Source organism: Artemia sp. Qi Xiang Cuo, chromosome 3, assembly GCF_049724085.1.
Source record: "Artemia sp. Qi Xiang Cuo chromosome 3, ASM4972408v1, whole genome shotgun sequence".
Lineage (NCBI taxonomy): Eukaryota > Metazoa > Arthropoda > Branchiopoda > Anostraca > Artemiidae > Artemia > Artemia sp. Qi Xiang Cuo.
Window position 1 is genome coordinate 80459790 of NC_142796.1, and position 27058 is coordinate 80486847.

Consider the following 27058-nt stretch of genomic DNA (forward strand, 5'->3'; position numbering starts at 1 on the left):
CACGTCTCTGCTTATATATATATATATATATATATATATATATATATATATATATATATATATATATATATATATATATATATATATATATATATATATATATATATATATATATATATATATATATATATATATATATATATATATATATATATATATATATATATATATATATATATATATATATATATATATATATATATATATATATATATATATATATAAATATATATATATAAGATAAGATAAGTTTTATTCTTCATTATAAATACACATACAATATTACATGCTATTATTCCCCCAAAGGCTCATTGGCCTGTACAAAGGGGGAAGACATATGAAATGCTTACTCAAAAATGAAAAACAAAACACTTTCTCACATACAAAGGAGAAGAAAAGAAAATATAGATACAATGAAAACTATAGAAGAAATAGAATAAATAAGCTAAATTAATTAATTAGATTAAACAGACTAAAAAAAAAAAAAAAAAAAAAAAAAAAAAAAAAAAAAAAAAAAAAAACATAAATAAAAATAACATCTACGAAGCCAAACAATTTTTAACAATTTTTTATTTTTATTTTTTATTTTTTTCATAAACAAACCGAATGAGTGGCACCGTCGAGCTGATTCAGGCAACTTATTCCAAACAATATGACACGCCATTAGAGGATTAAAATCTGACCTTATACAAGGAGTAAAAGGAGTAAAGAAGGAGTAAAGAAGCCCCAAGACCTTTTTTGTATTTATTCCTTAGGAGCATTACGGAGCATACACACATGCACTTATAAATACGCACCAAGTCCTGAAACTATTTTCGAAAAGATAATTCGTGGAGTTAAATTAAAACGTAGATTTTTGTTCTTTATCACTATTCTCTATTATTTTCTGGTGTTGGTAATGAATTTATAAATATACTTAAAATCAAATGACTGTTTATTGTCAAAAGTTTTACTCGTTTTTATACTTTCTTGTCATTTTAAATATATCTGGAAATGCAATGTAATCTAATAAATTATTTACGATGTACAAATGGACCACTGAAATTTTTTGGCCACAAATGCATAAATATCTTGCATACATATTGTGTATGGTTATATCTATAAATGAAGATTCTTTACCTGGCTAGACACTTTTTTAACTGAATTCACTGCATATAAAAAATTAATAAGAATCATGAAAACTCGGCACTTGTCAATTCAAAGAAACACACCCAAAAATAGAACTTACGTTAATCCTAATGATGTATACCAAAACTTGGTGATAATATAATACTTTCTAAAAAAAATTATGAAAACTACTAAAAAGAATTATGTAAAGCAGGCCACGCACAACGCATTATATTAAATACCTGACCTAACTTAACCTAGCCCCTAACCATCTCTGTATATTAAAAAAAATAATTAAAAACGTCTCACATAAACCCACAACATCAGGCTGTCCATCAGAAACAATTTGTCTTAAATTATCAATTGACGAGGAGAGACCCTGAATGTTAAACTTAAATGCTGTCAAAGAATAATTTCCTTTGGTAACCTCCTCTCCCCCCCAAATCCGGAACATATTTACTATAACAAATAGGGTTTATATTAATCGAACTTTGATTAACCTGACCCACATAATTATTTACAATACTAATTACATCGAAAGGATTATATTCAAACTCCAAAGCCGACTCTCATGGCTTAAAAATTCACAAAAACAGGTTTTACTTGGAGTCTATTAAAGTCACCAGATGAACCAAAAAGAAATCTTTACTTAAATCAATTGCAAAAGAAAAACCTGTCAAAGGATTACAAACAAACAAATACCTAATTGGACAGCAGGTATTATCGGAATGAACCATTAGCACTGAAAGAGAAGCAAAAATGAAAAAATAAATAAATAAATGAAAATCAATGAACTGTGGAAGGCATTTACAAAATAAGAAAAATACTAACAAGTCACATACTATTGCAGTCATGCGAATAGTTAATTTTACGTATACGAGTTTCACCCGGAACTTTGGCTAGAACTTGTCCATGATCAGACCAAACACTTCTTGGACCAAAGGAGCTGCGAGCCGCGTTTAATAGATCGCGACGCTTTTTAGTTAGGTTTTCAGACACAATATATATATATATATATATATATATATATATATATATATATATATATATATATATATATATATATATATATATATATATATATATATATATATATATATATATATATATATATGTCAAATGAGACGTGGGTATAATGCACAAGTACCAATAAATGCATATAATCGTATGAATGTTCTTCTCCTGGACGTTCGTTTTCAGCTACCAACGCTTTAGGTCCTTCGTGTTCTTACAAAGATTTTCCTTTTTTTATATTGTAACCCACAGGTGGAGCAGCAATTTGAACCCATCAAGATAAATTTAATAATATACGTAGAATGAGCTAATCTAAAGACAAACACTGTCCGCAATTTTTATTTTGTTCGCACTAATAAAATTCTTTCATTTTTCTTTAAAGTCATTTATATTTTGAAACTCACTTTATTTATTTTACCAATTGTCTCAATTGCATTGCTATATGCCAATCATAATATTTCTAACTCTGTTATTTGTTGTCATATAACACGTAGCAGGCAGAGGGACCAATTTTTGATAGTAGGGGGCGATTGCCCCTTTGATTTTTATTGCCCCTCCAAGGGTTTGAAAATAGTTTCACATTTCCATTGGAATAAATTGTCTTCCCTAAATTTTGACAATTACCTCTTTTCTGTTACTTGATATTTTTTTTTTTATTAAAAAATCTTTGCCCGCCCCTATATTTGCGTGAACTAGTACCCTCTAATAACAGGCACGAACGCACGAGTTTATTTATAGGAGTATTTAAAAACGTGAAAAAATAGGTGAATTGTATCAAGAACAATATTGAAAACCACAAGAAATTATATATAATTTGTTGGAGCCTGGCCCGAGAGCCCGCTTCGCACGTGTCAGATGCATTGTACATCGTCACGTCATGTTTTTTTCGTTGGAAGAAATCTACACTGTGAGAGTAGCTCCCGAAATTTAGTGTATTTCATCATCAACAACGAAAAAAAAATTTTTTTCAACCTTACATAAGTAACCACCCATCTTAGCCAACCAAAATTTAGATAAATAACATGTTGAATTAAAGGCGTACTTTACAACGAAATATTGCTTTCGATCTCTCATACGTCTTTCCGTTCACTTTTTCACGGAAACTAAGAATCTGCACAATCCTTGCTCTCAAAGATTCTCTTAGACTCTTGTTTTTGTATCGTATTTTGATCTTCCCTGGGTCTTTAAACCCATTATAAAGTACATACTTTGAATATAACAGGTATGAGGCATATGAATATATTAGTATTCGTAAAACCTGTTTCATTTTTTTGCAGATGCTCAGAAATGCAACATGAGTCAAAAAAGCGAGACCATCAGCATCCCTGACGTAATACTGGAAAGCCTCAAGTCTGACTATAATTCAACAATACCTAAAATTGATGAATCCTGTATGATGTCCATTAATGGTAAAGACCTTAGTTAATTTATGGGGTGTGATTACTTTCTTAGTTAATTTCTCACTGAATAATGATTATAAATATCTATTTCAACGCAATCATCCCTTTATAATTTCGTATAACGTAAATTTCGATCTTTGGATTAAGAGTTAAAAAGTAACTGTGATTTAAATCGCAGTCAACAAGAGTAAAATGAATCAGCCTAGCTGAATTTAAAAAAAAAACAAAAAAAAACAAGGTTTTTAAATAACAAAAGAAAATATTGGACGGAGATTACTATTGATCTCCATTTTATTTGCCAAAATATTACTGGCAGTGGTCAAATAAATGATAACGGAACTTGTTAATTAAACGAAATACACTCAAGAATTACGCTTAGGTTAGTTCTGAGAAAACCGATTTCATAGCCACAAGGACATTCAAGTGACAGAATAGATTGGAAATGTATAATTTGGGCTATATATTTGTACATTAGGGGGGGGGGGTAAAGTATTTAGACATCGTGAAGTTAGAAACAATTTCCTACTTCATAATATGAAGAGTAATTGTAGCTAACACATCTTGCATGCAGACCCGCTCTACCTTACCCCCTCCCCCCCCTCAATGTTCAAATGTATAGCCCAAACTGTATATTTCCAATCTATTCTGTCACTTGTCTTTGTGGCTATGAAACCGGTTTTCTCATAACTAACCTAAGCGTAATTTTTTAGTCCGTTTCATTTAATTAACAAGTACCAAAATAACTAATAGTTTAGAAACATAAGACATTTTTTCCTTTTTGGTAAAACAGAATAATTTCTAATTTCTATAAATCGGTAAATATTTAGTAGTTCACCTTGACCATGTCTGAAGGAAACGTGCTAATACAATACAAGTAGCACCATCAGTTTCCTTATCTTCTGCTCCTTCCAAATATCATGGTAACTTTTCTGACAATGCACCCAACCCCCTGATGATCCCAGAGCCCTCTGGGATATATAAGAAACTAAAAGAAAACACTCAGTCTGTGAAATTCTTGCTATATAACATGCAAAATGTTGTTGTTAAATAGATTGCCATGTTTCTTTGCATTGTTATACACTTTTTAAATAATTTCAAATAATATTTTTCTCCAATATTTTGAAGGCAAATACGGACGAAACTAGATTTCATCGATCCGAGAGTCTAGAAACCCGTTTTAACAAAAAAAACTTTTACGCGTCAAGATAATTAATTAAAGGTGAAATATATTATTTGGGCTTTATGTGGGAACTTCAGTGAGGGGGATGCTGCATTGTCAGATCCTATCCAGCCGGACTCAATGGAAGGATTTCAGCGAAGTAATTTTTCCCGTTTCTCTCTTGTTATAGCGAGACAAAATTCTAACTTAGTTTATGATAACACTTGTCGACACACCCTTTTGCGCGTCAGTACAATTTTCCTAACAATCCGACAAGCTCCAATTGTAAAGGAATCATGCTATTCAGTTATATCTTGGAAGAAATCAAGTAAACTGCAACCATTACATTTGGACATCACATATTTTAATTTAATTGGATTAACAAATTCAGGTACTGACTTTAAATCAACTCTATTTTTTTTTTTTTTTTTTTTTTTTTTTTTTTTTTTTTTTTTTAATTGGACGCCGTTGTTTGGCAGGAAATAACCGATATGCTATTTTCATGAGATGGTGATAAACGACACGATACAAATAATGAAGCAAAATATCTTTTCAATAACATACAAATTAGCGTATTGTGCGTAATAATCTTTACTTGAATTGCAACGCATCATCTGTTTTCAAAATTCCCACATTTGTGTATGTTTCTCCTTCCATAACAAATTTCTTATAAAGAGGGGTTAGACTTTAAGGCTGAAATTTCACTAATAAATACATTTTAGGTTGGGAACAGGAAAAACTCAGCAGATAAGATTTGGGTATCGCCTCCTTCTCTCACTGTAAAAGTCTAAAACCTACTGCGTCATTGGCGCTTTACTGAAAACCAATTTTATTACAAATATTTTCTTTTGTATTTAATATTCATAATAGACATTGCAACTACAATAAACTTTTGAAGTAATTAGCTATCAGTAATTAGTATGATTCTGCATGAAATATTCAGTTTAATTTATTAGTTACTTCTAAAGTTATTCAAGAAAATTAATATTCCGCTAAAAACAAGAGTTTGGGTGCTGCCCATTACCTTGAATATAAATACAAATAAAAAGTCTACTGCATCACTAGTGTTTAACTGAAAACGGATTATATTACAAATATTTTGTTTTCCAGTTCTTACAGCATTGAAAATAAAAATAAAATTACAGTGAAATAAATTCTTGAACTGATGGATCTTTCAACAGTTAATATCAATACATCAAATATTCAATTTGATGTCGTTTATACTTTCCAAGACTGTTCAAGACATATACAGTTTTCAGTAAAGCGCCAATGACACAGTAGGTTTTAAGACTGTTACAGTGAGAGAAGGAGGCGATACCCAAACTCTTGTTTGTAGTAATTTTTGTTCGTTTCAAGCTTGATTTGCATATTCAATTTGAGGTTCACTCGTTTTAAGATTTATTTATTAATTTACATTAATATCTGTTGTATGTTTGTTTGCAATGGCGTGGAGAGCGGGAGGGGCTAGTTGCCCTCCGATCTTTTTTTACTCTGAGAAAATGAACTAGAACTTTTAATTTCCATTCAAATGAGCCCTCTTTGAAGTTTATACGAACTTCCCTTTCATAAGAACAATATACGGCCACAGAGACACAGCTTACAATGCCTGCCTCCGGACCCTGGGGAGTTGTGTCAATACCGGAGTTTTTGTTATCTGACCTTTGACCTATTTTCAAAATGGCTATCTCAAAATTTGTATCGGATGGGTTTGGGGAAAAAGGGCGTGGGGGGACTAGGGGCCCTCCGATCTCTTTTGACTCTAAAAATGTTGAACTAGAACTTTCAATTTTCATTCAAATCAGCCCTCTCTGAAGTTTATACGAGCATCCCTTCCATAAAAACTATATATGCCCCCAGGGAATAACTTGCAACGCCTGCCCCCAGGCCCTGGGTGAGTTGTGTTGACACCGGAGTTTTTTTTTATCTGACCTTTGAGCTATTTTAACAAAATGGCAATCTCAAAATTTTTATCGGATGCATTTGGGAGAAAAGGGGCGCAGACAGTTGCTTCTGATCTCTTTTGACTCTTTAAAAATGAACTAGAACTTTCAATTTCTAATCAAATTAGCCCTTTCTGAAGTTTATACTAGCAACTCTTCCACAACAGCTGTATATGCCCCCCAGGCATGACCTACAACGCTTACCCCGGGCCCTGAAGGTTTGTATCGACCCCAGAGTTGTCGTTATATGATGTTTGAACTATTTTAAAAAAAATGGCTCTCTCAAATTTATAATCGGATGGCTTTGAGGAAAATAGGACGTGGAGAGGGAGGGGACTGGTTGCCCTCGGATACCTCTTGACTCTTAAAAAGTGAACGAGAGCTTTCAATTTCCAATCATATGAGCCCTCTCCGAAGTCTATACGAGTATCCCTTCCATAAGAACTATATATGCCCCAGAGCATTACTTACAACGTCTGCCCCCGTCCCTGGGGGGCTGTGTCGACCGCGTAGTTTTCATTATACGATCTTTGAGGCGTGGGGGGGGGGAGCTAGCCTCCGATCACTTTTGACTCTTAAAAGGGCACTAGAACTCTCGATTTCCAATCGAATGAGCCCCCTTTGAAGTTTATACGACGACACCTTCTATATGAAGTGCCTCTGGGAAAAAAAATAAATGGAGTCTGGGAAGAGGCTAGCTGCCCTCCGATCACTTTTGACTCTTAAAAATTGAATTACAACTTTCAATTTCCAATCAAATGAGCCCTCTATGAAGGTTATACGAGCATTTCTTCCATAACAACCATATATGCCCCCAAGGCATAACTTACAACGCCTGAACCTGGGCCCTGTGGGGCTGTGTCGACACCGGAGTTTTGCTATCTGACTTTTGAACTATTTTTAACAAAAACTTTATCTCAAAATTTTATCTGATGCATTTAGGACGTAGAGGGGGAGGGGGGGCTAGTTGCCCTCCAATCTCTTTTGACTTTCAAAAAGTGAACAAGAACTTTTAATTTCCAATTAAATGAACCCTCTCCAAAGTTTATACGAGCATCCCTTCCAAAATAACTACATAAGCCCCCAGAGCATTACTTTCAAAGCCTGCCTCCGGGCCCTGGGGGGTTGCGTCGACACAGGAGTTTTTCTTATCTGACCTTTGAAATATTTTTAATGAAATGGCTATTTTATCGGATGGGCTTGGGGAAAAAGGGTGTGTGGAGGGGGGGTGCTAGTTGCCCTCGGATATCTTTTGACTTTTAAAAAGCGAACTAGAACTTTCAATTTCCAATCAAATGAGCCTTCTCCGAAGTTTATACGAGCATTCCTTCCATAAGTGCCATATATGCCCCCAGTACATAACTTATAACCCTTGCCCTGAAGACTGTCGGGGGAGTGTCCTGCTCAAAGATATAATATCCAGAACTTTTAACTACGTTAAACAAAATGGATATCTCAAAATTTTGATTGAATGTGTTTGTGGAAACGGTGGGCGTGGAAGGGGTGTTAGTTGCACTCCAGTCACCTTCGAACATTAATAAGGGCCCGGGTAATTTCAATTTCTAATTAAACGAGCCCTTTTTGAAGTATCCATGACAACACTTTCTATAAAAACATCGTAAACATCTAAGACGTAACTTACAACCTGTGCCCTGAGGATTGTGGGGGGGGGGGGGTTGTCATTTTCAAAGACCTAATTTCCAGAATTTTCAACTACGTTGAACAAAATGGCTATCTAAAAATTTTGAATGGGTGTGTTTTGGGAAAAGGTTGGCGTGAGAGGGGTGTTAGTTACCCTCCAAACATTTTCGACTATTAAAAAGGGCACTTGACCTTTGAATTTCTAATCTAATGAGTGCTTTTTCAAGTTTCTACGACAATGCTTTCTATAAGAACCTTATATGCCCCCAGGGTATAACTTACAACCCCTGCCCTGAGGGCTATGGGGTGTGTCCTCCTCAAAAACATAATTTACATCTGGAAATCAACTACGTAGAACAAAATGGCTATCTCAAAATTTTGATTGGATGTGTTTGGGGAAATGATGGGCATGGAAGTGGTGTTAGTTGCCTTCCAATCACTTTTGACCCTTAAAAAGGGCACTAGAACTCTCGATTTCCAATCGAATGAGCCCCCTTTGAAGTATATACGACGAACCCTTCCATACGAAGTGCTTCTGGAAAAAAAAATAATAAATATTAAAACATTTGAGCCTATGGCCTTTACTATAGGCAGCGGTATAGTGTTGCGTTGCCTCAAAAAAGTTACACTTCGATTCTGAATTTTTTTTTCAAAGATATGCTCCGGTTCTGAGATTCACCAAAAGAAAAGTTACCCTTCAGTTCTGAGTTTCCTCTGGAGTTGATATCGTACCCTAAAAATAAGGGAGACAAAGACAAAGTAATGCAATAAAATATTTTTATTGAAACAAATGCATGTTGAATCTCCTCATAAGAAAATGATCACCTTAAATCTACTCATAAAATACTTCGTCGTGTTTTTTCTTCAGATGTCACATACACCTATTCTGGGGGTATGAACAACTCTTAAAATCCTGTTCATACATTTCATTATCAATAATATCGGCGCCATGGGCGGTCTCTGTTATTACGCCAATAGTTGAAGCATTAAAATTTGCTGGTTCTTTGTTTTCCGTCGAATCATTTTTCTATTCCTTGGTGATATTGTCTTTCAAAGCCCCTTTTATGTTACTTGCGGTTTCATTATCTATTATGATATTATTTTTGCATCGGTCGCAGTTTTGACATTTGGGTATGATATGAATTATGATACTGTTAGAGTGGTATACCTCTCTTTTGTTTCTTGTCTTCTTTTGGATGACAATGCCACAAAGATGGTAATAGGATCTGACAACAGGTAATGTGTTACCAGCAACGGTAGCAAGAGGTTGGCCTTCGCCGTCAACTAAAAGTTTTAGACTAGCATTCTCTTTGAGCACTATCATCTCAGGAAACGTTACTCTCAAATATACAGCACTTTGATGGTAGTAATTCTTGGGTACTCCAAAGGAATTCAACTCCTTAGTGCCATGTCAGCGCACACATATATTTCCAATAAGGTCGTCATTAACACTTGTTTCATAATTCAAATATTTCTCTTTCCCAGCATTCAATGCTACGATAACTTTATTTTGTGCACACGTTTTCTCGAAATGCTTCACCCTCACCTTTTCCAATGATGGTGCTAGTGACGTTTGTATGGGGTTTGTTTTTCATCAAATTGTCGTTAATCTCCATGCTGATAATGTTTGCTAGTGCTCTTTTTACTGTAATTATGGTTTCATTGCCTAATACGGATTTACTTTTTACATAGATTACAGTTTCGACACCTTGATATGATATGGTTTATGATGCTGTTACAGTGGTATGCGTGTCTTCTTCTTCCTGTCTTCTTTTGAATACTAATAGCAGAAAGATGGTGATATGATCTATCAACGCGTAATATGTTACCAGCAACGGTAGCAAGAAGTTGACCTTTGTCGTCAACTAAAAGTCTTAGACTAGCATTCTCTTTGAGCACTATCATCTCTGGAACTTTTATTCTATATATTCATAAGAATCATGATCAAAATTTAGAAATCAGGGAAAACCTTAGAAATCTAGACCAAATCATAGAAACTGAGATAAAACTGTAGAAATCATGGCTAACCTCTGAAAAATCTTGGCCGATACATAGAAATACCGTCAAATTCATAAAAATCAAGACCAAACTGTAGAAGTCATTGCCAACCTTTAAAAAATCATGTCCGATACATAGAAATCCCATCGAATTCATAAAAATCAAGACCCAAACTGTAGAAATTAAGGTCAACCTCTAAAAATTGTGACTGATACATAGAAATTCCTACGAATTCATAAAAATCATAACCAATACATGGACATATGGAAGAATAAATAGAAATCATACGCAATACATAGAATTCTAAGCAAATTCATAAAAATCAGGGTCAACCCTAAGAATCTAGACCAAACCATAGACATCAAGAGAAAACTGCAGAAAACAGGGCCGGCCTATAGAAATCCAAAAAAGATCCCATAGAAATCATAATCAATGCACGAAGTTCAGAGAGATTCATTTAAATCATATCCAATGCATAGAAATCCAGCCGAATTCATAAAAATCAAGGGCCAATCCTAGAAATCCGGACCAAACCATAGAAATCCAGACCAAACCATAGAAATCCGGACCAAACCATAGAAATAGAGACAAACCATAGAAACTAAGACCAAACCAAAGATATCAATACAAAACTATAAAACTCATGACCAATACATAGAAATCCTGACGAATCCATAAAAATCAAGAGCAAACTGTAGAAATTAAGGCCACCCTAAAAAAAGTAGGGGAAGGGTGGGATGGCCTGGAAAGAAGGGGGTCCTTGAGGGGGTACCTCCCGGGGGACTCCGGTCCCTGGTGGGGGACTTGGGGTCCTGAAGTGTGGACATGGGGTTCTGTAAGGGGACTTCGGGACCCTGAATGGGGGACTCGGGGCCCTTGTGGGGGACTCGAGGCCCTGGTGGGGGACTTGGGGCCCTGGTGGGGGACTCAGGGTCCTGGTGGGGGACTCGGGGCCCTGGATGGAAATTTGGGGGCCTAAACTCATGCGCAAGTCCGGTAATGGAAAACCAATGTGCACTGGTTCATTACATTACAATAATGATACCTGCCCTGTTCGTACTCATAATCAATTATCAATAATCAATAATAAGTTCGATATATTAGAGTACAAAAAGATTTCTACCAATTGCTTATTAAAATCTATATAAAAACTTCATTCAATGTCCTCTGTTCTTTTATAACGAAACATTTGCTTGAGATAACGGGATGCCCGCTCTAACTGTTGGTATTCTTACAGAAAAATTCCGAGAAATCCTTATCGCAAAACTCGAGGTAAGAATGTGCACTTGAAACGATTTCCTATGGCTGCGCTTCAAGTAATAGCATTTCTATCGTTAAGAATAATTGTTTGTAAGGTCTTTTCGGAATGACTGCCTATGTGTCTTGTCGGAATTATTGCCTATGTGTCTTGTCGGAATGATAGGATATGTGTGTCGTAGGAATGATTGGCTATGTGTGTCGTACGAATGATTGGCTATGTATGTCGTAGGAATGACTAGGTATATGTGTCGTAGGAATGATAGGATATGTGCGTCGTAGGAGGATTACCCTATGTGTGTCGTAGAAACGATGGGCTATGTGTGTCGTTGAAATGATTGGCTATGTATGTCGTTAAAATAGAGAGGCAATACTGCGTCGTAGGAGCAATGCCCTGTTTGTGTCGTACCTTAGATTGACCCAATACTACTGGTAACCCCCTTCATATACGTAATAATTTCGTTTTAAGTTTTAATTTCGTTCGTTTTAAGTTTTAATGTTGCTCCTTACTTTCAGTTGAAGAAACTTGTTTTTTATTTAATTTTGACCAAAGAACTTGGGCCAACAAATAACTGCTTAATTCAAAAACTCGCTAATTCAAATATTGCTTCAGTTTGAGCAAAGTTTGAGCAAATATTGCTCAAACTTCTAAAATAGATATGCTTCAAAAATTACTCAACGCTTGTTTTGGGGTTTTCTTTTTGTATCAACTTCCTATGCTTTCAAACGAAATAGGATCAAAAGATAAAGTGTCCTTTTAAAATAGTAAAACTAAATGCAATGGCGTATCCAGGAATTTTATTCGGGGGGATGAGGTGCATAAAACCATATAATGATAGAAACTTAAAATGAACGAAATTACAATGAAGGGATAGGTGAAGCCCGACAAGAGCGAGACCTAACGTGAATATTGAAATTAAATATAAAGACAACTGATACTGTTATGGATGAGTAGATGAGAAATAAAACGAACATACATTCAAATACATAAACGACCCGAAGTTCGTTCTTTACTAGGTTTTTTGTGATGCCGCAACTATGAATTTTCAAGATCTTAAAATTTTGAGAGAAACGAATTTTGCATTATTAGAAAAAACGGAGGGGTGGAGGGTGGGGGCTGGAAAAAAGAAACAGCAGTTAGGGACGCTACTAACCAAAATGTTAGGGGCGGCGTGAGGGATTTTACCGACTAGTTGGTCATTTTGTCTACTCTTTTTTTTAAATAATATTTGGCCTAATGTCTGTTTCGAATACGAGACTTGAGGACACAGTTTAGCCTAAGAAATCGTGTTACCTGAAGAAGAATAGTTAATTTTCTCGCATGAAGCATGTGTACAACTAGTTGTGATCTAGTGAAGAAACGAGTAATGCATAAGGAAAAATGCGATAGTATGATTTATACACAAACAGAACTCAGAGGTGGAAACAAACAATTTCAATTAAAATATACGGATTAAATACAGAATGAAGAAAATACAACCACTTCAGTTAAAAAGTCAAACGTCTTGGTTTCGGAAGTCTCAAAGTACATCATAATGAGGTGATCGAAACGGTCATCTGTCCATGTTTGTAGCTATTGTGTTATAACCAGTTTCAGTTTGCTGAAACTTCTTTTTACCATGGCTGAAGTTGGTGATGCTAGCACAATCTACACCAAGAGTCGGGAATATCAGTTTGACTGCATACATTTCCCGGAAAAGGGCCTCAAAGGTGGTGTGATAAATAACTTTATAGCTTTCGACCTCGATCCTGGCTAACTTGAGTTACGCGGGGTCTAGGTCTTGTCCCAGAAGCAAATTCGTGACTTCCGACGGTTCGGCTCAAGAATTAGAAATTGCCTTTGAATCATGGGCAGGTGGATGCCTAGGATCTTGTTTAAGTTGGAACTTGTCTTTGGCCTTTGAACCGACTTTTTTCCACTGCTGCTTTCGATGCCCGGATTTCCCTCTCTATCTGATCAGTCTCGGAGGAAAGTATATAAGATGTCGTGTGTCGCCCTGCGTTTTGTGTTTGCAATTAATAGATCAAGCTGTTCAGTCTGAAGCTTTTTTGCAAGAACCATCGTCTTGAACATGACTTGGCGTATGAACATAAGTATCAGAATAAAATCAAAGCAGGTAATGTAGCGATGTAGAACCTGGGCTTTTTCTTTTATTATCTTGTCCTTGTTCTGTTCGATTAGCTCTTTGAGAACTTCAGCAGTGGTGTCAAAGTTGGTCCGCAACGCTGTCAAACTCTCTGACTTGGACGTCCACCTTGTCATTGGCAGATTCTTAAGCTTCAATGCGTGAGTAAGCACTCTTGACTGCTCGTTTGTAAGCAATAACTCGTTTCATTCCACCCGTAAAGAAGACGTATAGTTCCCACAAGGTTTCAAATATTTTTCGGAGTATGGGGATAGAGCACAGTTCATGTAGTTATCCAGTATGATCATTCCCTATCTCACCCATTATAAAAACCCGGACCGGGGTGCGAGTGCTCCGGAGAACGTTTTTGCAAATATAAACATAAGCGAAGTCAGATATTTTCACGGGTAGACAAGTCAGACTGTGATCTAATCGGAAACAAGTGGAAACCCGCTATTACGAATAATGCACTTTGTTGGAAACAATCGGAAACAGACTAACCCGCATTCCTGCTAATGCAGAAAAAAGTGGGAGGAGCTTTTTGTTCGCACCAAGAACGAAGACCAGAAATGATCTGCGATAAGCTTACTGGATAATTATATGAACTGTGGGGTAGAGAGAGCCATAGTTAGGCTCTCTTTATGAGTCATACACTGAATTCAGCGTACTTTTCTTCCCGGATCAGTAGATATGTGTTCCTGGACACCCTGTTGAATACCGGACGTATTGTTTGCACAACCATAGCTTTGAAACATAAGCAACTCTTTGATTACGAATTGCTTTTCTTAGACTTATGGCATTTTTCCAGCGGTAGTGCATGACCAATTTGACTCTTTCGGTTGCTTATGTGGCAAACGGGTTACAAACAGTCTGCTTGGCAGCTAAAATCCATTTAGGCTCGTTGCTTTTGTGAAAAATGGTAAAGATCGGTTTACGATAGTCTTTGTCGAATATTTTCATACACCCTAATACTTCCTTGTTACTCGATTAATAACGTAGTTTGTAAAGTTTGAAAACTGACATGTTGGCCCCTTGGATGGGCATTGTTCTCTTTACCCCCCACAGCTCATAATCTACCAACCACCTAATCTGTTGTAAAACATGACTGCAACCTTGCCGCCTTGCAAGTAGCTGGTACTAGTTGCTACCGAATGAGGTTTTCACCCATTCTTTCCAGTCATTAAAACCGCTTTATTTACCGACTGAGATCGGAATTTTGGAATTTTGTCATGTCAGTATTTTCATGTTCTTCATTTAATCGGATGAAAAATTTTGCCACTGTTCGTAAAGTCACATAAAAAGAGTCTGTAAAACCGCTGCATTTACCGACCTAAATTGAGGTTTCAGTAGATGTCATGTCATTATGCTGAGGACTGACAACAAACAGGGAGGCATACCGACATTGTTATGATGTCATTAGAGGATCCGAATCGGCCAACCCGGCCGGATGGGAGTTAAGTAAGTAAGTAAGGAACTTAGTATTGACAAATAGAAATAAAAAAAAGAAATTGGAAGATTACTTTTGAGCAATTGAATAGTTAAAATTCCGGCAAAGTTTATTTTACTGATGCAAATTGATCAAGCTCTTGTTGCTTCAACAATCCGAGAAGTGAAAGGTTAAACGCATACGTTTGACATTCCTTGTCCTTCGCGTGCTATTTAACATTTTGCTAATGTTTCAACAAGCCAATTCCAGTTGTAATGTGTTCATAGAAAGATTATATTCCAAATTATCGAATTCAACTTTTAGCCAGCTGAATTATCAAAAAAAGTTCTATTTGGTTCTATTATAGATTATAATATATTCTATAGGTGATTGCAATACCTGACACAAACAGAAATTAACTCATTTCAAACTTAAACTTAAAATAAATTTTAGATTTTTGTACTATAAATGAAGAACTAGCATAATTGTAGCGAGTAAGAAGTCAAAATCAAAATGAACCGATTTTACCAAAAATGAAAGTGGAATTAGAACAGTAATCACAGTGAATTGCGAAATCAAATCGAAAACGGATATACATTACCACAGGGCAGCGGCTACCCCCTTTAACTACCCTGAAAGACCAGTGTTTCATTTGCACGTTCCTGAGAACTACCCTTAAAGACCAGCACCAGGCATTGCTAATTGATGGTTCTGGAAGAATACTTGACTTCAAATCCTCTTATTCCTTCATTCGTATTTCGGTATTCGTCTATTATACTGACAACATTTTGTTCTTAATCCGTAATAAACCAGGTTTTCTGTGTGCAATCGGAGATAATCAGACGAGCCTGAGGGAGATAAACTACTATGTACATATTTTTACTTAAATACTTAATATATATAGTTGATTAGGTTAGGCATTTAATATAATGCGTTCTGGACGGCCTACTTTCCATAATTCTCTGCTGTAGTTTCCATAATTTTGTTATTAAAATATTACATTTCCTTCATATTTTGGTCTATTCTATTAGGATTAACCCAACTTCACTTCTTGGGTGTGGTAGCTATCATAGACAAGTACCCGTATTTCGTTTTATTCATTTAAAACTGATACGCGTTAATCTCTGTTCGTTCTTGGTTTAATTAAGTAAAAAAAACAAGTTTTTTAAACTGAAAGTAAGGAGCGACATCAAAACTTAAAACGAACAGAATTAAGTCCCTATCTGAAAAGAGGTCTCCCCACCTCAACGCCATGCTCTTTGAGCTAAAATTTTTCCTTATTTGAAAAAAAATAGAGTCGTGAGAAAGTCTAACATTCTCATAAAGAGCGCGGTGTTGAGGGGAGGCCAGCCCCTTTCATAAATGGAATAATTTCTGTTCGTTTTAAGTTTTAATGTCGCTCCTTACTTTCAGTTAAAAAAAACTTGTTGTTTTTTTTATTAATTTCTGAACGTTTTTGAAAAAATGCAGGTTTTGATCTTGGCTCACCGTACATGAATAATTAAAACAAAATTTTCATATTAATTTTACTTTTTTTTTGGTTAAATGGCTTTCTAGGACGTTGTTTAATTTTATTTACGAACGTTCTTATTAGTAATAAATATACGTAAATTACGAATTAACTTACTCATCGAATATCTAGATTCGTATATTTTTATTATGTATATTAGGGGATTCGCCCCCTAGTTAATACCTTGCACTTTAAGCAAACGTTCGAATTTTGTTCCAATTATTTAAAAAGGATAGCTTAATCGCCCAGTCTGCTAATTATAATAAATAGATCTTATAAAAATGCTAAAAAATCTTTAGCTTGAAGAACGATGCGTGGACAAGGGGGTGAACCCAATCATATAGGTCATATTTTTTGTTAGTTTAAATCTCTGTTGTTGCTGCTGTTGCAGTAAAAAAACTTGTTTTTTTTATATTTAATTTCTGATCTTTTTTTAAATAAAGCTGGGAAATCCAGCGTCCCCTTCATAGCAATGTCCCTTCCCCCCATGAAAACTTCCTTCATGTAAAGATCCTCCCACATAACCCCCGACCTACCCACACTACCAGAAAAAATCTCCCCTGAAAACGTCTGTATACTTCCCAATAACCAATACTATATGTTAACATTGGGCAAAGCTAATAACTTTCAGCCCTCCCTCCGGGAACTTCGGGGGATTAAGTCATCCTAAAAGACATACTTATAATATTTTCAAACATACTGAACAAAATGGCTGTCTCAAAATTATGATCGGGTGACTTTGGGAAAAAAATGAGCATGGGAGGGGGCCTAGTTGCCCTCCATTTTTTTGTCACTTAAAAAGGGCACTAGAACTTTTAATTTCCGTTCCAATGAGCCCTCCCATGATATTCTAGGACCACTGGGTCGATACGATCACCCCTGAAAAAAACAAAAAAAACCCAAATAAACACGCATCCGTGATCTTTCTTCTGGCAAAAAATGCAAAATTCTACTTTTTCGTAGATAGGAGCTTGAAACTTCCACAGCAGGGTTCACTGATACGCGGAATACGATGGTGTGATTTTAATTAAGATTCTATAACTCTTATGGGTTCTTTCCCCCTTTTTTTGAAAATCAGCCAAATTTTCTCAGGCGCGTATCTTTTGATGTGTAGGACTAAACTTGATTAAACTTATATATTTGAAATTAGCATTAAAATCTGATTCTTTTGGTGTATCTATTTGTATCAAAATACCGTTTTCTAGAGTTTCGGTTACCATTGAGCCGGGTCGCTCCTTACTTACAGTTCGTTACCTCGAACTGTTTGATATCGCTCTTACTTTTCATAGATAAACGTTAAATTTCAAATTCTACATCTTTTTAATTTTAATTGACGTAGTCTTATAATGTATATACGTTTTTATTAATTTCTTTGTATTACTGAAATTTCTTAAATTTCATACAAAATATAAGAATATAAGACTAAAATATAAGACTTCCTAGTTTATATAGTTTTTTTTTATGGGATAGCTGCTTTCTTTCTTACTGGAATTCCCCAAATTAGGAAATGTAGCTTGTTACATTCAGAAATTACATAAATAAACGAATGACTTCATTATTATAAGCCAGATCATCTAACACAATATTCGATGGTACACTACTAATATAATAACACAATTTCTCCGTTCCCAACAAAAACAACAACAACAATAAAAAACTATTTATAAAAACATACAATAAAATCAATAGAACATAATTTTGCCAAGATTTGAAATTGCATCCAAGAATAATTAAACATAGAGAACGTCATAGCCTGTGGTGCAAGTTTTTATTCCCTGATGACAATTTCAGTCCATCATCTCCTAAACGAGGATGTGTGCCTCTTAAGGTCAGTGTATTAGATGGGATGTGTTTGGCTAAGTAAAACTTTATTTATGAAAACTTTTGATTTAACTCATACTCGTTCAGTTTTCGCTTATAATTTTTTGCTTTGTCAATTTTCAAATTCCTAGAAAATTGCAGTCATTTTTGTGATATCATAGCTTGAAACTAGTTCAATTTTAATATTTTATTCAGTTAAATTTCTTTTCTGATAAGCATGCATGAATAGAAATTGTTCAAAGAATACAACTAAACAGTAGCAATGATCGTCTGAAAGCCATTGTTAGAGAAGGATAACCCTTTTTTTCAAAACAAAAAGTCATGATGACGAAACTTAAAACCATCTCTTGTTATTCAATTTTTGAGGAGTCTACTGCTTGAAAGAAAGGTCTCGTCATTCTTTTTATGGTTGAAGTATCATCTCTGACGACCATTGACAAAACGGTGTATATTTTTTGACGAGCCCCTTTTTCAGGAGATGCAACCTGAAACTTCATAATAGCAAACTGAATTCCTGAGTTACTTTACCGCCTAGAACACCCACAATTGTGTTCATGAGAGAGGAAGAGTCTTCACATTTTTGTGGAGGGAGGCAATGATCTTGGTGTATTTAGGGAATTCAGAAGAGGGAGCAGGTATCTTGCCGTCTCCTGCGGGTGCCTTAGTGTATTGTCAAGTTTGGACAGTGATAAATAAAAAGTAAAGAAGGAAAAAATGGAAACAAAGGCAAGACAGTGGTGGTTCGTAATCTCTTGTTCCTGGGGCAAAATCTTGATTAGCACTCTCTCCCCTGTTTTCCAAAAGTTTTCTGGCTAAATATTAACATTTTCATTTATGAATAAATTTGTCAACTGAGTCCTCTATTTTATTTCAATAAAATAAAATTTCCAAAGCTACAAAATGGTTATAACCATTAGCTTGTTTATTTGAAAATATGTGCCCCTAAAATTTTTGTGCCCAGGGCAAGTGCCCCTCTCCCTCCCTTCTAAAAATATCTCTGCTAGAAGACTAGATCGTGAAAGGACCAACCTGGTCAAAACTAAACAATTGTAAAATAATTGCAATGGCACGGACGTATACTGGGGATGGGCCTTGGGGTCCCTTCCCCCGAAATCTTAAAGTCTCCTGAGTAACTGACTTTGACTTTTCTTCTTTATTGAATTTTCTTGACGTTGAAGTCAATTTATCATACATATATTTAACGATAGGCACGTAAGCGTGTATTTATTTTGTGGAAGGGGATTAGTTCATCAAAATCCCACTGAAGATAAGTGACTTAAAAGGAAAACATGCGGAAAATCGGAAGAATCAATTTTATAAGGTTTGGACTAAAAAAAATTCTGCATGCTATAACTGCTACTGCTACTAGCAATTTATTGTAGCCCAAGCTGCCTGAAGTCAATACAGCTGCGCGCGCCATCCCTGTTCAAAATTTCACTCTTAACCCGCCTCCTGTGAAGTTCCGATTTCCTTTTAAGTTCTTTTTTGTTTCTTTTCTGACACCATTCGAGGATGACCTGGTTTTAGTTTGGCCTCAGATGGATTGACAAAAAGTTTATGTACCATTTTAATAAAATAGGGGAAGTGAAGATCAATTACTGTTCTCATTTATAATCCAAACTTTATAATCTTTACTTATAATCAGAGCAGTTCCTAGAGTTGGTGGTGCCTGCGGCAAAATTAATTTCAACACCCCCCTTCCGACTCAAACATAAGCAAAAAAGCCGAATCAAAGTGAAAAACTGACCAAAGCGGGCAGCTCACCCGCCGCAGCGTTCCCCCTGACACGGCACAGCTGCCCTTGTTCACTCCCCCATCCTTTGAACGGCTCTGCTTAAAGTCTTTCCTTTATCTGTTTATCTTGTTTCTTGTATTGACTATGGCTTCAAAGACAATACACTAACTTTCATGACTAACTTGGTCAATTCTTAACATGCCAAAACCTACTAATTTTCAATAACTAGATCGTGTTTCTAGTTTCTCTAACGTCAACTTCGGACGCCAGGAATTTTGCCACTGCACGTTTTACGTCACATCAAAACTCCATTTTTGACAATACTAGTCTAAGTTGCTCTCTGGATGTTTTCCTTTACTTTGTATTAATATCCTATTGCTGTCACTTGGTTAGTTTGCATTTCCTCCTTTGTTTCAATCTCCAGTCGTTTTCTCTTGCTTGTTTTTTCTTTCTTTTTTTAGTTACATTTTAAAATAATTTGGTTTTTGTTGGGATTTCTGGCTTCAATTATTTCGAAAAGAGTGTTAGTCAGTGCTATTGGAGCAAATATTGCAACGACGAAAGGAAAGGAAAAGGAAAAAGAAATTCAAAGTGTAAAATGTAAAATCTGGTTTCCTATATTTTGTTCTAATGAAGAAATGAAAATTAATTTTTCACCGATTTAGAAATCAGAAAAACAAGCGCCAATTTAAAAAATAACATTTTTTAAATTGAAGGAATGAGTGATTAAACTTAAAACTGCCATTCAGTGCCACGCTAAGTATAGATAAAACATACTAATAAATATGTCATATTCAATTGGACAGAATCGGAAATCAAATCGGAATATGGAGTTGGAATCAATATCGGAGCCAGAAAAAATTCGGGGACGATCCAGTTACTACTCATGAGCCTGGTTAGAAAAGAGGTTTTTTGGCATTTTTTTGTTAACTAAAATAAACCCTAGCTCTAATTGCTTACACAGTGATCCTTGCTATTTCCATGACCCCCTCAGGAGGGAGATGATACTGGACACCCCCCTTCCACATTTAGAATATTAAAAATGTAGGAAAGACATGATTTTCTGTATTTGAGATTCATGGCGTCTCTCTGGAAAGCAAAACCTTGCCCTCGTTAAAATGTTTTGTCGGCCTACACTCTCTGGAAGAATTTGCAACTGTGCCCATGTTTACTTCCATGGACTCAGACATTATAAATATTTGACTAAATTAAAAAAAAATGATTCACTTGGCGAAAGCACGTCATGGTTCCTTTTAACCGATATAGTTGTTATATGATGTTAAACTGATATTGTTGACGAATTTGAAATCGGCTGTATTGTGGACAATTAAAATATTCATATATTGCGACAAAAAATATACTGGGTGCGTTAGAGACCGGAGACTTTGTAGTTTTAAGAGGAAATCCAAAATCAGTTTTGTTTGATGCTTTGGAATACAATTTTGTCTGCTTTGGGACATAATAGATAGCTTCGAGATGCAATTGAGTCAGTCCATGGCATTGTGATAGACATGCTGGGACATCCTTTAAGAAAACTAAAACTTGCACTGATGATTGCGGTACAGAGCAAAGTGAAAAGTGTGATTAGCTTGGGATTTTACTACCAGCTCATTAAGTTGGAGACTCCGTATTAAGTCATAATAAGAAATAAATCAAGAAACAATACCCAGCAAAACAACATGAAATCGCCAAAAACTCGTGGTAAAATGTCATCTTATGCTATTAAAAATTGCGTCGACAGCCAAGCATAGTTTAAATTGTTATTTTTATTATGTCTGTTTATTGTGGATTCTAATTTTTTCTAAATTCTGTAATGATTTAGCGTTGTTATTTTCCTTTTCAGGAAGCGGACCACTAAGTGACGTTACAAATAGGTCCGATAGTGGAGGTAGCAAAGACGAAGCCCGACGTTCTTGGACCAATCTTTCATACCTATCACACTTCAGTACATACAGTCCCTTAAAATGTGAGAACTCATTTTTGAAATCATGGGACCCGAAAGACTTCAGACTTCAACACCCAAAAAGTGTTGAACTGATGAAGCTTCTCGAAGACGAAGAAGGCCAATTAGAGAAGAAACACACAAGTCTACGTTATTCTAGTATCACGACTTTGAATAGTGTGGATGATGTGGAACCTCGCTTTTGTACTACAAAAACTATCGAACTTGGTGAAAGTAATGGTATAACAATTGAAATTAAAAACCCAATGATTTCGCCTTCAGGACAAAGAAGGCATAAAAATGAAAGTGGAATTCAGAGGAGTAACAGTCCTTGTAACGTAAAAGATATATCTTTTCGTCCATTATCAGTACCAAGTCCCGTTCATTCTGTCTTTAAGAGTAAAGACCACCTAGCTAATGATCAGTCTATCAGTTTTAGAAAAACTGATACAAACAAAAGTGAAAATATCGCAAAAGGAGTAAGGTATAGCAGGCTAAACATTGGTACATCCCTTCGTCCATTAGATAGTTCTTGTTATGGCAGCTTTATAAAGAATTCAGGGACAGCGAGTACTCCGCGAGCCATTGACTTAAATGATAAGGAGAACCAGTCTGAAGATGTATCTAATCTATTAGTTGGAAGAACTGAAACGAAATTATCAGTGTGTCATGAACTTCAAAAAGACGAAGTAAGGTCTTCTGTCGTTGAAGCACATAGAACAGTGGATTCTATTTGGAAGCCTACTAAAGCAAGAAGAAATTCTGAAGTTTTAAAGCAAGTTACGAAAGATCCTGACCCAAAGATGTCACTCGTTCCAATCCCTCGACCCCGCACGTCTCTTCCCAAGCTTTTTGGCGCAACCGAAAATTCATATGACTTAAATTTTGAAGAGACCAGTAGAAAGATTTCTTTAGAAAGAATTCTTCGTCCTACTACTCTTGCCATGCAATCTGAAATGAAAGACCTTACACCACCATGGAGAAAACCAAGCATAAGTTTAGCATCAGGTGGAAGTCGAACTAGTAGCGTAGAAAGTGTCAAGCCCAAGATAAAAGATGAAAAACAACAAGTAACGTCTGAGGTCAAGGTTTTTATTACACCATTTGATCAAGCTAAAAATAATTCAACAACATGCTCTTCAAACCAGTTAGCGCACTGGCCAGATAATAAAGAAATTTCAAACTCAGCGATTGTTTATACTATTGGAACCAAACTAAGTGATGTTAGCGAAAAAACGAAAATGCTTGATGATAAAAGATCTGAGAGAGATACACAGCCAAGTGTCAGTAATAAATCGACCATTCGTATAATCTGGCCTCCCACTCAAGAAACAAATATTCTGGAAAGTATCCAAAAGGATGTTAAAATACCACCAAATACAAGCCAAGTTAGATCTCTTAATTTGTCACATTCCATTCACTCCCTTCTTAAAACAGAAAAGTTGCAAAGGTCACAAAAACCCGTTATATCAAGTCGAGTGAAATATCCTCTTCAAGCCCAACAAAATGAGGATTTCAAGTTTACTTCTCAAAGAAATGTTGAATCAGATACTCTGTTGCGCCTTAATAAGACAAAAATGGAAGCAAATGAAGATTTTCAGAATTCTAGAACTGATGTCAAAAATGAACTTAAAGGAAATGTTAGAAATGACCTTGAAGATACTCAGAACGTCTTGCCCCCACCACGAAAGAAAAAGGTAGCTTTCAGATTTAGTAACTCAACAGGATCACCAGTAAATTCGCCTCCTGTTGCCAAAAAAAGAGACAGTGTAAGGAGTTCAATACAGGCGATACATTTCGGGGATATGTCTGGTGACCTTTTGTGGGAGTTAAAAGGATCAAGTCAAAGTCCCAGCTTGACAAATAGCACGAAAAATATCGGAAGTTTAACTTCCATTGTTTCTAAACATGATGTTAAAGTGACAAAAAAGATGAAAGATAACATTGCACCGAAAAAACAAGTAATTACGCTAAAGCCTGAAGCAGCTTGTTTAGAAGAAAGCTTTGAAGCAGAAAGCGACAAAAACAAACTTGTGATTTCTGATAAAGAGGAAGGCACTGATGTGCCATTTTTCACAAATAGGACTATGAATAACACAAAGTCTGAGGTTGAAAATTGTGACGAAACATCTAAAAGTGAACCAGCTGAAAGGACTCTTATGGCGACGAGAATATCGTTCGATCGTCCAAATTTGAAGGGAAGAGATGGCAAAGAATCCTTAGGAGAAATTCGTAACAATATTGAAACTCCCAATGAACAGAGTGATAGTAATACAGCGGAAACTACAACTTCAAAACCATTAGTAAAATCTCGTCTAGGAAAGGGCAACCCCGAGATAAATAAGAGTTGTACACATTTTAACAATGAACTACCAAAGTTCATTCTGAGTCAAAGCCCAAAAGAGCTTATTTGCGTCAGTGGCTGTGGCACTGAGTCTGGAAATGGTTCTGTCAGTCATGCCTTTCGGGAAATACTGTTGCACAGAAAAAACCAAAAAGGAAACTCCCTCCCAGATGATGCTATATATACAAATCAATCTTTAACTTCATTTTATTCAAACGATCAGCTTCCTGCGTCTGAACCAGCATACTCAGTGTATGGATCGAACAAAGTGTCATGCCCAGTACAGAAAAATGATGATCAAGACATATACGAAAATATACAGACTAGTCCAAAAATGCAGAGCGTAAATTATAACAATGGGCACAAATTTGGCAATAACTTTAAGAGCCCGGCTGCTATAACAAAGGATAGAAAAGGACAGTGTGGTATTATGTTGTACGAACATCCCACTCGAAAAGCCTCTATGCTTGGTTCGACTTTTGAAAGGTCAAAATCCCTAGAACATCATAAAGTTGTTCGCAATGAACAGGAATTTAGGGTCAGATCTTTACCAAAAGACGGTAGTGCTTTTGAGAAACGGTTTGCTCTTTCCATAATTGGGACCCCTGAGGAAACTTACCAAACAAAGAAAAAGTTAGATTCTCCCAAAACACCACAGAGAAAAAGATCAATGGAAAGAAGGTCGCAAAAGTTTCGCAAGAGTCTTCAAAACGATTATGAACTTGATTGTAAGGCAATTGAAGAGGAAAAGACTATAGAAAAAATAGTCAAAGTAAATGGTGCTGATATAACAACTTCATTAGAAACACTTATTGCCTTAAATAAGAATGAGACTGATTGTGAGGAACGACGAACATCAAGCTCTTGTTCAATAGCAACTGTAAAGGAAAAGAAACCTCCAAAAACATACTTATCAATTGTGTCAGCCATAAGTCGTCCAATGGTAAAAGCCCGTCGGAAACCATTCAGCAAACAAGAAAAGACAAAGTTTGTGGAAAGGTTGTCACAAGGAAGCTCAGCCGACGGCTGGTCGGAAACTTCTAGCATTGTTCACACAAGCTTTGCTGCTGGAGAGGCAAGGTCGGACCGACAAAGCAGCGTTTTTGAAATGCCAGCCCAAAAACCTTGTAAAAGTAAGGAGTTTTATTTATTTACTATATATCATGCTAGTCTAACTGTCCAAAACTGCAACAGAGCCATCTATAGCATAGCTTCATCGCCTCAGTTTGGGTTTTGCTCAACTTTCGTTACTTTCGCCTTGCGTAGGGTGATCTGCCAGGGAACTATTCTCGTTCCACTGTGGTTCATTTGCCGTGCATATGCAGCCAAGCCAACCAAGTTTTAAAAAAGCAAGTAGCCTCATGCTCCAAAATCGTTCAGTCTAATAATATTATGCACTGAATAATCATAGTATAACTTATTTAATGTTCTAATTTGATTATCTATAGAAGACAGTTTCTCGCTCTTCTCGTAATATTTGGATTTCTAGATATGCTTCCTTTCTTCAACTGGTGCTAGACTTTTTATACAGTTTTTAAAGTTTGATTTTCAGGATTTTTTTTTCAAGGTCAGTTTTCAAATTTTTTCATCGGTTTTACCTTTCGCTTTTAATTATCAGTTGAAATAAGGACGGCCTGTCATTTTCATCCTTTTACCCAGATTCGAAACCACGTTCAAACCTTGATGATATAAACACTATTGTTGGTAACTGTGTTCCCTGCGCTGTGAAACAGTCTAGGCTCGCTTTCGGTGTCTCACTAAAAGCGAAACTTTGACCTGACTTGCTTCACACATACATTGCGATCCAGGTATGAAACCTGAAAATCGTCACCAACCTCGAAGTTGAGTCTAATTTTCAAAAATTCATCCCATAAAATATTATATTACAGGATAAGACCTTAGATAACTTAAAGTTCTCAGACCACATGGCCTTTCCATTTACAAATACGATTTACCATTTGTCATCTCGTAAAATGAGATGACAATATTGAAAAATGGGTACAATATTTCAAATAAAACAGTGGAAGATAGCAAAAATGCATTCTTTTTTTATATAATAATAATACAAGTCAGAATGTTTCGGCTTCACGTCCAGAAGCCTTTATTAACAAAAAAAAACTGAACTAAACGAAACAAAACATTTAATAAAAAAAAAAAAAAAAAAAAACACACACACAAACGATAAAAACACACACCAACAACCAATTGTATCCCTGCTGTTGCTTTATTGTATTTTGATATACCAAAGAAACAACCTAATTTGTCCTACTTTTTAATTTAGCTTTTTTTGTTGTTGTTGTTTTTTCCCATTGATAAAGAATTCCAGACGTGAAGCCTAAATATTCGAACTTTTATTATTATTAGTGAAATAAAGGGTTTTTTCCTGTTATCTCCCACTGTTTTATCTGATATATTATACCCGTTTTTTTAATACGTTCATCTCATTTTGTTTGTAGGATAAGACCTTAGAATCATATAATGTAAGGCATCAAGTTTAAGAACACCCGTACTTTAATTTCATAGACTATGAAACATTTAAAAATTTATGCCACATGTTCTGCTTTTTCCACAACCCTTATTAAAATACAGTCCCTACTTATACAGTTTATACTACTTATAGTACTTATACTACTTATAA

At 35.6% G+C, this 27058-nt stretch overlaps 1 protein-coding gene across 2 annotated transcripts in view; it reads left to right on the plus strand.

Annotated features, from left to right (window-relative positions):
• LOC148954600 (uncharacterized) overlaps positions 1-27058 on the plus strand; it is an 88852-nt gene that overhangs the window by 57755 nt on the left and 4039 nt on the right. For both annotated transcript variants that reach the window (XM_089086636.1, XM_089086637.1), the window contains exons 3-4: positions 3399-3530; positions 21978-25553. In XM_089086636.1, the coding sequence (XP_088942762.1) occupies positions 3399-3530; positions 21978-25553 (3708 nt within the window). The remainder of the gene's footprint in view (positions 1-3398; positions 3531-21977; positions 25554-27058) is intronic.